The 11,497-nt window shown below is 36.6% G+C and overlaps 1 protein-coding gene across 1 annotated transcript; it reads left to right on the plus strand.

The window, feature by feature from the left end:
- Window positions 1-7,754: 7,754 nt before the first annotated feature.
- On the plus strand, window positions 7,755-11,365 carry LOC136811347 (uncharacterized). Its single transcript, XM_067067961.1, has 5 exons — window positions 7,755-7,828; window positions 8,345-8,389; window positions 9,312-10,066; window positions 10,357-10,547; window positions 11,282-11,365. Exons 1-4 carry the CDS (start codon window positions 7,826-7,828, stop codon window positions 10,481-10,483), a joined length of 930 nt encoding a protein of 309 aa, XP_066924062.1. The 5' UTR covers window positions 7,755-7,825; the 3' UTR covers window positions 10,484-10,547; window positions 11,282-11,365.
- Window positions 11,366-11,497: the final 132 nt, after the last annotated feature.

An 11,497-nucleotide genomic window follows, 5' to 3' on the forward strand; every position in this document is an offset into this window, starting at 1 on the left:
GGTTGAGGGGCGTATTTATTAAGGTAGAATTTTCGGACATGTGATACTAAGTCTAGTGGTTCAAGGATTTGGAGATTTTTGTCATCGTGATGCTCTTGTAAGTTATTCCACTGTCGTGAAGCTAGCCGTGTAAGCGAGTGAAGGCCAAAGGTTGTTGTGTTAACGTTTTTGATGAAGAGAAGGCTGATATGGTTAGCTCTAGTCTCAATGTCATGAGGGATTAAGGAAATGGAGAAAGTGGAAAGGCAATCGGAAGGCAGATATCTGTTGAGATAGCGATATATAAACATGATGTTAAGAGTTTCAACAAGATCGAAGAATTTTAGGATTTTGAGTTCAGAGTAAGTTACGGTAACCGATGCTCTGGGTTCTTGAAAAGTCATAAGCCTGATTGCTGTATTTTGCAGGACCTGGATTCTATGTGTCACAGTATTATCACAAAGACCCCATGTTTGACAAGCATAGCGAATGTGAGAAGAGAAGATAGCATGGTATACATTGATAAGATTTGGAAGAGGAAGGTAGTAACGAAGTTTGGAGATAGCTCCATTAGCTCGACGTAGTTTAGTGGCAACAACGGCAACATGTTGTTTCCAAGAGAGATGTTCGTCCAGATGGACACCTAGGTATTTTATGGTTTTGCTTGGAGTGAGGCGTTGACCTGAGATTTCAATCCTTGGAATAGTGTCAAGGGGACGCCTGTTCGACCTGAAGATAATATATTCTGTCTTGCTGGCATTTAGAGATATTTTGTTTGCATTGAGCCAGCTGACGAGAACTCTGAGGTCAGAGTTTACTCTACCACAGAGAGACCAAACGGTTTGGGAAAGATTAAGGAGGTGTGTGTCATCAGCAAAATGATAGGTCTCAGAAGTTCTAATGCAATGATGGAGATCATTGATATATATAAGAAAAAGCAGGGGTCCGAGAACAGAACCCTGGGGGACACCATGTTTAATAGGTTTTAAGTTTGATTTTATTCCTGAAATTGAAACAAACTGGGATCTATTGGACAGGTATGAACTAAACCAGACTTTAGTAGATCCTCTGATTCCATAGTGATCTAATTTTGAGAGAAGAATTTCGTGATCAACGGTATCGAAAGCTTTTTGTAGATCGACAAATACACCACATGCAAACCCACCAGAGTCAAGGTGATTTCGAACTCGCTCTAGAATGTTCATCAGGGTGTGAGAGGTTGAGTGACCTTTTCGAAAGCCAAATTGTCGTGCATAAATTTGGTTAAATTGGTTGAAAAGTTCAATAACTCGAGAATACATAATTTTCTCATATATTTTTTCGATATTGGACAAGAGAGAAATAGGGCGATAATTTGATACTTCTAGTGGAGATCCTTTATTTTTGAAGACTGGAATTTTTAGTACATTGGGAAAAATTCCAGTTGTGTAGGATTGATTTATTAAAACAGAGAGAGGTTTAGAGATTTTATCTTGAAGTAATTTTAGGATTTTTATTGGAATACTGTTTGGTCCAGATGACTTAGAGGAAGAAAAGGACCCAATTATCTTAGCAACCTCATCAGAAGATGTAGGCCTAAGAAATATGGAGTTTTGGTTTCTGTGTTTAAGGAAATTGGAAAAGTTTTGAAAAGATGGAGGAATTTTTTCTCTGATATTATCAGCAATGGACGTAAAGAAATTGTTGAAGTGATTAGCAACTTTGTCAGGGCTAGAGTGGACCTGACCATCAATTGAAATAGAGATTTTAAATTTTTTTGGTCCTTCGTTGAAATGATATCACGTACCCCGGACCAAACTTTTTTCATGTTTTTTGAATATCTTTGAAAGTATCTTGTGTAATAATTGGTTTTGCTTTGCTTACAGAGATTTACAATTTGGTTTCGATAGGTCGCATAAAGGTTGCCAAAGTGGTCAGCAATGGTTTGGGATTTTGATTTGAGAGATTTTCGCTGGTAGAAGTCTCTCTTAGACATTGATTTAATTATTCCGGGTGTAATCCAGGGTTTGAGCTTAGATTTTATCTCACGTTTGGTGAGCCTAACAGTGGGCACATGCCGATCTACAAGCACTTTCATTTTATCATTTAACACGTTAAAGCATTTGTCAGGATCTAGGTCAAACCTGTCAAATAGAGCATTCCAGTCGATTGCAGTGTAGTCTTTGATAAAGTTGTCCTTATCAAATTTGGACCAATTTTGTTTTAGATATGGACCAAAATCCTTAATTTTGTTGTAATTAAGTTCAGGAAAGAGACAAAACTGAGGCAGATGATCAGAAATTGTATAGCAAAGATTTCCTGAGATTGTCATGGAGGTAGCAGGTCCAGAAAAAATATTGTCAATCAGAGTTTAAGAGTGATCAGAATATGAGGAAGTAGGAGGTTTGAACCTAGAATGTCCAGGAAGGAGTTGACTGGTTCTTCATCACATTTCAAAAGATTAATGTTAAAGTCGCCAAGGAGGAGAATTTGTTTTTTCTCCTTTGATAATCTGTGTATTAGAGGTTTAATATAGTTAGTATTGAAAAGGTCTATCGACATACATGGATGGCGATATATTGTTCCCACAACAAGGTTGCTTTGTGTAGGTCTAGGGATCTCTACGAAGATGGACTCAAGATTTTTAGCTAGATAGCAGATGCTATCTAGATCTTTCCTTGGAACTGGAATAAGGGATCTAGAAATGTAAAGGGACACTCCTCCAGCTGTTGACTCAGTAGGGGTGAAGAATTTTTTGTAATTTTCTAAGGGGAAATCGTGTTCCCCCTCTTTAGGGTGAGCAAGATTTTCATCATCAGTTGTATTTCTTGATTCAGAAATACCTATAAAGTCAAAATTAATGTTGAGCTGAGATAAAAGGGTTTGAAGTTTGTCAAAGTGTTTGGAGATGGAAGATATATTGAGGTGAAATGCTGAGAGACCCTCAGATTTGTGAGATAGAAGCGAATTAAATTCTTCACATGTAGTATAAGAGCAAGTGTTAGATTGGAATTGTATGTCATCAAAGTTTTCATCATTGTCACTGGTTGTTATACCAGTAACTATGTCATTAAGGTTAGAGAGGATAGATTTAAGGTTTTCATTGAGACTAGGGCCGCCAGCATCAGGCTGCTGTATGCTTTCTTCTGGGGGGAGGGGAAGGGCATTATTGATACAACGTGGACAATACAAGTTGTCATTATTATTATCCTCGCTAAAGGATTGGAACTCTTCACGACTGAGGCCGGAGCATTTTTTTTGGTGAACCCATAGGTCACAAATATCACATTGAATGCAGTTGCAGTTGTTGCTAACAGACTTGGCATATTGAACAGTTGTACATACAGAAGGCTTTTAAAACAAGTTCAGTTAAGGATAAACAAGATAAAAAATAAAGTTTAAATCTTACGGCAACAAAGAAGAAGTGAGAACCATATTGAAAAAAGTTATTTTAGTACAGATTTTTCTTTGGTGTCGGTGTCTTGAGGGAAATCAGTTGCATGTTCATGATTGAGGATAAGGTGTCTGAAGTCGTCCTCAGACTCGAATGCATGTACATTTCTGCCTCTGAGGTTTCTGTTGGAGAAGCAGACCTTGAGGTTACCCTCAATGTCACTAAAGACAAATTTAATCGAGCTGATACTTTCAGCAGAATGTTGACACAGTCGTAAGGTTGAAGATCGGGTTTTGGTTAGCGATGGACGTGCAGTGATTCCTCTTTTTTTGAGATCATTGCGGTTTTTGTAGATTCTGGAGACCACCGAATGTTTGTCAAACCTCATAATGTATGATTGTTTGCCATTTAGAATGGGCCCAATTGGATGGGCTTTGTCGAACCCAGTTATGATTTCGTCATCATCTGGAAAAGATTCTATTAGAATTTTCTTGGCTTTAGTTGTCTGCTCGTCAGGCGTATCTTTCTGTGTAGCAGCCACACCGTCCATCACAATACAATTCCTTCTCGAGTATTGTTCCTGTCGGTCCAATTCATTTCTCAGGTGTGACGATGTTATCTTTGAGATAGCCAGGGCAGATTGATTGATGGTCAAGTCTTTCTTCAAAGATATAACCTCCTTACCAAGAATGTCAACTTTGTCAGATAAGTAGTCTACTTTTGTTTGTAGCGCAGCAATAATTGCCCTAAGTTCCTTGGGACTATTGGATAAAACCACTGCAGGTGACATTGGTGTAGAGTTGATTGATGTTTAGAGTTCAGGTATGAGTTCAGTCGGTTCTTGGTTCTTTGATGATTGTTTGGTTGATGATCTGAGGTTTTTGTTTGATGATGTAGATTTTTTATCTCCTCCAGCCATGGTTGAGTTTATGATAAAATTGGTTGAAGACAGTTGAAGCAAGTTATTGATAGTTATTAATGCAGTTTCTTTGAATATTGTATGTTGAAGGATTATGCAGATTGTTGCAGATAGTTGTAGATACTTTGAAGCTGGAGGAAAGTTAGTTTTTCAAATTGTTCTCAAAATTTTCGTAGCTAAGCTGCCATCTTGTTTCGTCGGCTGCCTTCGAATGAAAAGCTGCCATTTCTCTGAAAAGTGCGTAACGATTACCTGAGTTGACTATATACATTAAGGTAGCCTGGATATCCAGGCTGTAAACTATTTCACAGTCTAGTTTTTGATATTTTTATGTTCTGGTTTACAGCCTGGTCTCCCTAGAGCGATTTGCATTCTCTTTAAGAGAATGCAGTCCGCTTGCTTGCGCTCACTTCGCTAAAGCCGTAAGGGCCAATCTACACAGCGCGGAGCAATTCTAAAGCAAAAATAGGATAGTCCTCCAGTTGCTAGTGAAGATAGGGCTTTCTGTTAGAAGAAAACAGAGGCAAGTTCATTTTCCAAGAAAACATGGTTGGTCATGATAATGCATGCAAACTTGTTCATGGACTTTGGTGTAATCTTTGGATGTTTTAAATAGTTTTAGATCTTGTAAGACTGCTTTTTATTAATTTCTGTTTTGCTGCCCTGGGTTGACTAGGAAACATGGGTTTGCACTTTCATTCTCTAGGGAGACCAAGCTCTATAATTTTAGAACTTTGTATGTTGAGGTAATTTTTGTTTTTTCTAAAATTTTGAGCTTGGATATCCAGGCTAACATTAAGGAAGAAAGAAATAAAAAAAGTAAAAAACAGTAGGAATGCACAAGACACAAAAGGAAGTGATAAGCTGAAGACCGAAGTCTGAGATCAGGTGCGGTACCTTGAGTAAGCATCTACTGCCACTCTAGAGTCACCTGTCAGCTTAACAAGAAGAAAGAAATTAAAACATAGACACAAAGTCTGACCATACAGTTGAGTACAGCAGTAAAGGAAAGGTTGAAAAGTTGGCCTAGAACCCGGTTTGGCGTCCCGTGCCCGAGCCGCCGCCTCAAAGAGGGAGGGAGAAGAAATGACAAAAAAAATCAAGAAAATTGAAGAATTACGTAAGGCGCGAAGCGCCTGCAATGTAATTCAGATTTTATTTATGAATAAAATCGAAGGCAGATATTAATAATACTAAAATACAGTACTAAAGCACCGAAGTACCAAGGTTTCCCTCACTAAGTGAGGAAGTCTTACTGCTAGACGATGGGCGTTTTTTTGTTTTTATGTTGTTTTTTTTTCTTTTCCTTTCTTTCTAATAATGATATATGTTATTTAAAATAATAATACAAATGTTATATCATGCGTTCTATAATGCGCCAGTTCTTCTCAGTTCTTCTTCCAATGCGGTTTGCCACCTTGAAAGAAATTAACATAAAAAGGGTTGCGGAACGAGCGTTCTGTTTTCGCAATGCGAAGAAATTTCAAAATGTATAAGAAATCGACGACTCCATTATTAATACAGAATTTAAAAAACAAACTAATAAGATCTTTACATTTGACCTAGAATTTATTGCCAGTGAGTCATAACAATAATGTCAAAGAAAAGGATGTTGGGAAAATTAAAAGACAGATAAAAAAGTCATTTGTACTCGACTTTGTAATACTTTTGTAGTAGCTTCAAAAAAGTCTTCCTAGAAAAAGTACAAAGATATCTGCTCAATACAACATTTCACAAGGGAAAAAAAACAAAAGTAAAAAACTAAAACTGTAAAGAGTAACATCGTAGCATAGCTTAATAACATAGGGTATTACAGTGGTATTTAAAAAAAGGGTAGCACAGAGTATTTCATACAGGGCTCTTAAACTGAAAATAATTTGCTGACTTTTAAAAGATCCTTCTAGAATTTTCAACCAACTTATTCTGTGAAAAAAGACCCTACCCTATTTCAATCACGTCATAAAAACAATACAACACACTGATGTGTAGTTTTAGTAATAGTGTAGTCTTTCTTGTCATTGTTTTGATTCTGTAGTTTTAAAATATTACAGTAAATGTGACATTGTAATATAGACTTTTTGATAGTTTAGGATGTCATAACTAAAAGTGGTAAAGAACAAAATCCATTTTTACAAATATATCACTATACTAATTCATAATTCACCACTAGTTTTCATACATTCATGCAATCACAAAAGCAAATCATGCAATGACTTCAAACCCCTTGAAACATTCCAATATTCTAAGACAGCGATCACGAACCTCTTCATGCATTTCAATTTGCCAGTGACATGTTCAAGAATTTTGAGGAAAATGCGGTGAAAAGAATGAGCTTACAGTATTTTATTTGGAAATTATTCAAAGTGTTTGAACTGAATAATGACCACCAGCAGCAGTGAATTTGAAATTTTCTACTACTGAATTAACAAGAATAAAATAAAAATAAAATGGAAGTGTATTTTCTGATTGCTGCTTTAACATGTAAAAGTTGTTATTAAGCACACAAAACATCCCATGTACCACCAAAACATTCACAATTTGTCCCCATTCTTGAGTTGCATTGTATTATACGTAGCCACATAATAATATTGAATTAGAAAATTTTTCAATTTTGCGTTTTGACACGGTCCTAATTTTACCAAAAATTTATTTCTGACAGGGTCCACTTTTGAAACTTCAGCGGCAATCAAATTAATTTAAAAAAATAATGCCGTAATTTCGACACTACGCAATCTTTTTCGCTAGACAATCATCAAATAACATCCAAATGTAAACGTCAATGATGCTCACCCTGGGATTGAGGGTGGTTGATTCCCCATAATTCCTTGCGATTATTTATTATGAAAAACTGTTATATACCCCTGTCTCATTGTCACAAAATCAAATTTTACCGGGCCCAAAGGTAATATTCAATAACATCACCAAGAGGGGGGGTTTAGGACTTTCATAAGCATTAGTGGGTATGTTTTGATTTTTCCTAGGTGCTAACTGTAAAACCAACATTCCTGGTATATCTTGGCGTTTTTAGCTTTCTCCATTTTTGTATCAATTTTAGGTTATTTATGATACTTTAAGCTACAGAGACGAAGCCACAACTTTTCCCCCCGTATGGAAATTTTCGGAGAAAACCTTTATTGTAGATTTAGCACCACAGGCGTAACTTTTCATGTAAGACTTCAGCTTCATATTTCTAGAATTTGGCAGTTTCAACTAATTTTTACCGGGCTTACTCATTTTTCCACCGGGGCTTGAAATTAGGCCATTTTTGGCAATTTTTTCCATCGGGGTATCCACCGGGCAGATCTAACCGGGTCACTGACACAGGAGTGTTTTTATCGTGTGCTTGGGTTATTAAATCAATACGTCCCCGTACCCAATTTTGCCTAAGTGCCCGGGTATAATAGCAAATATATTTCAAGAACTAAGTAGACAATTTGCTTTTTATATATTTCAATATATGCTTGATTAATTTCTTTGTTTAGAATGAGGAAGAAATGGAAGAAGAAAGTAAAGTAGAATAAATTGAAGAAGATTCATTTAATACGAGCAAACGAATGGTAAAATTGGTAGAATTCTTTACAAAATTTAGACAATATAATGAAATTTATTAGAAAGCACCCTTCGAGGACCTTTTTTAAAACATTTGTTCCCCACCTATACTGTTCCTGGAAAATTGGACCTGTTTCTGAAAAGTCTTTCCTAGATATAGTCATCTGTTCCCGCCGAAAACCAGCATTTTACTCTAAATCTAGTCTCTCCTAGAAATTGTGTTATGTTCCCCCGCCCTGGAATCGATATTCAATGTGTTTCCCCGCCCTTACACTCTATGGGAGAACAGATAGTTTTAATGAAATCGTCTTTCCTAGAAACTAACATCTGTTCCCCTGTTCTCAAAAAATGAAGCGTCTTCTGGAAAAGGGGAACAGATATTTCGAGGAAATAGCCTCGTCTGCTGCTTCTAGTATATTATCTAAAAGAGAAAATTCCTATTTTTTCAGGGTTCATCAACTAAAAGAATCGCTGGCATTCTAAAAAATATACATAAAGTACATATACTTTTTACTATCATTTAGGCAAGCAGAAAAAGTTCACTGAAAACAAAAAGAGCTCTTCAGGAGGTGACTATTCTTATGATCTTACACGTTTTTTTTATTAGAACCTAGTTTATAAGAACATATAGGCTGAAATTCTTCGAGAAATTAAGAACATCTTAAGAACATACCCAACCTCAGTTTGGAAAAAAATGACAAGAAACTACAATTTTTTCCTCTTTTTATGCGAATTTAGGGGTGGATCTTCAAAAGTCGAGAGTCAAATATTGTCCAAATTTTGCCAAATTAAGTGCTCTTTATTTTGTATCATATTGTCGATTTAGAGTAGTCTGAAAAATTAAGAACGCATTTAAGAACATTTCAGGTTGAAACATGCTAAGAAAATAAGCACATCCAGGCTCAGCCAAATTTTAGGTGTTCTAATAAAAAAGAAAACGTGTATTATTTTTATAATATTGTTTATAATTTTTAATTTTAAGTCCAGTTAGAGAGAGGAGCAAAAAGACGCCTCAGTGTACAAATTGTGAACAACAGTGAACTAATTTTGGCACCTCTTTCCCATTTTTTTGTCGATGGTTCTTTTTCTGATAATGAAAATACATCATACATGGGTCTAAAAAACTTTTTTACGTCATTTGGATCATGGTAAGAAATTCATAATGGCGGATTTTGGAGATTTACCCTTTTTAACGATTAATTTTTGTGCAAAACCTATTATACATCAATCGATCAGAACGTTCATACTGATAAAAATAGGTTAGAAAACATGGTCTGAAATTATTTCTGTCTCGATTTTTCGGACATGCCTATTTTCCTGGCAACTTTGATAGGCCGCAACTTTTTTGCTTCTGATTGACTTCGTACAAAAATTTTTGATTCATGATGGCGGATAACTTTTTTTCTTTTGCCTTTTCTTAGTATATTAAAACAAAACTGAAAATATCAGGAAACTATCATACGGTAGCTTATAAACTGTATAAAAATTTAGGCTGTGGATTCATCGGACGAGGATGAGGATGACGACGACGAGTACGTTCCTGGAGAAGAAACAGAAGAAGAATCAGAAGATCAAGATGAATCAAGCGGTGTCTGCAAATTTTGTCTTGGTTTTTTTGTTTCGTCGGAGCTATGGCGCCACTTGCGATCATGCCCTCAAAAAATCCAATTTGATGGCTGCGATGAAACAGCATCCCACCATTCGGATCTGATCATCTTTGGGAGCAAGAAAACCCCCTTACCGGCCTCAGTTGAGTTTAACCATCTCTTAGAAAAATTGCGAAGTGAAGAGATTGGTAATTTTGTACGTAATGATGGACTGCTTGTACGATACGGCGAATCACTGATGTACAGGAAGGGTGCCGAAAAGCCTCAAAACATCCTTCAAAATCTGCGTTTGATTGCCCGACTTGCAATATCAATGAATTCAACGTGTAAATCGAATTCTTCTTGCCTGGACCTTTTTATCCCAAGTAATTTCGACCTGATTATAGAAACCACTCGTGAACTGGCAGGCTATAAGGCAACAAACGACGATGGGGAACTTCTCCCCACTTATTCTGTAGCGTCGCTTCCTTTGAAAATGGGGTATGCATTGGACGCCATCTTTTCGTTAATTCTCGGAATTGGACTGCGAGAAAGTAACGACACAATAATCATGAATGCAAGAAACCTTGCCAGCTTGTATACCAGGGAATGGCCAGTCAAGATGTCATCTGCAGCTCTACGAACGCTTGCTGACAATCGGTATGTCTTTCACTTTCATCTTCTTCTGATCGTGCTGAAGTTTTTGACCTTGTCAAATGTCTTATATTGTTCACAAATTTTTGAATAACAAATTAACCTTTGATCTTCTAAATTTTTTTGACTTCATGCTGATGGTGAAGATAACCAAGGTGCAAAATTAGAGCTTCTTCTTGTTTCCCTGTTCTGTCGAAAACATGGTCTGTTTCAGTTCTTCATTCGTTTTTATACATATCGAAGTTCGTTATAGATTTTAAAAATTTTTGAAGGCTTTTGAACTAATATTATTTTAGTTTCAACAAGATAAATGTTCTACCAACAACAGAAGACCTACTTATGGTACACAAATACCGGTGCTCACAGAACAGCTGCTCTCAAATTGCACAGTCGATAATTGGAGAGAGTTGGCAGAAACCCTAATAACCTGACTGACTATCTTCAACAAACGCAGAAGCGATGAATGCTCATCAATTTTGTTAACAAGGTAAGCTTACCAACAAAATTGGATATAATTTCCTTACCTTAATAAAATTCATTTTCAAAACACAAATTAATAAGCTACTACAGGATCGGTACACTTCTTTTATAAGCATAGTGTTTATAGGGGCCTTTATAAGCATACTCAGGCTCAAATATTGGAAAAACAAAACCCGGAACCTAAGCATTGCATAAGCATCATGCTGAGCCTCAATTTACAAATTTCGAAGCATTTAATCTCCCAAATTACACCAAAAACGTGCATACTGTATAAATTGCACCAAACGAGGCTAAGTATAATAGGCTCAAAAAAGTTTACCCTATGCTTATAAAAAAATGCATGCCGAGCATTTCACAAAAAAATATACTGTATACCTTAATGGAATAAACTTTCACGGAGATTAAATTTCGTGAATTGGGCTTTTCCAGAAAATGTCTGTACATTGGGGTTGAGGATATATTGTCCGGGGGGTAGCGAAAAATCATCAAAATTTGCCTTGTCCGGGGGATATAACCCGTTGTCCGGGGGGGGGGGGGGGGCAATAGTCACTTTGTCCGGGGTAAATCACTGAAAATCGTTATATCCTCCACCCCCCCCCATATACAATTGTACTATTGGGAGGCAATACTTTTACGATTATCTGCCTTTTTACTGCCAAACTATGCATATGTTGGTTGTCGAAGTACAAATTATTAACGCTTCTTTGATGCCAAGTAGTTCTGAGTATCATTCTTTTCTAGATACAACAATCGTCTCGAAAAATCTGAGGTTCACGATGACATCCTTGAATCGTTAACGCCAACGGAAAAGAAGCTTTTTGAGAGGTAATTATATCCATGATTAAGTTTTGCGTCATCATTGGATTCGCTGAGGTATTTTGTATTGGAACCGGGGTTGCAAATATTTTCATCCCTTTAAAGAGGGTCGGTTGAAAACGTTGGGAACCCCATTTGGCA

Source organism: Clytia hemisphaerica, unplaced genomic scaffold (genome assembly GCF_902728285.1).
Source record: "Clytia hemisphaerica strain Z4C2 unplaced genomic scaffold, Clytia hemisphaerica genome assembly, whole genome shotgun sequence".
NCBI lineage: Eukaryota > Metazoa > Cnidaria > Hydrozoa > Leptothecata > Clytiidae > Clytia > Clytia hemisphaerica.

Excerpts from the sequence above, each read along its gene's own strand:
- LOC136811347 (XM_067067961.1), top strand. Across the intron at positions 8,390-9,311 it reads CAAAAAGAGCTCTTCAGGAG|GCTGTGGATTCATCGGACGA; the intron begins GTGACTATTCTT and ends ATAAAAATTTAG. Across the intron at positions 10,067-10,356 it reads CGAACGCTTGCTGACAATCG|TTTCAACAAGATAAATGTTC; the intron begins GTATGTCTTTCA and ends ATATTATTTTAG.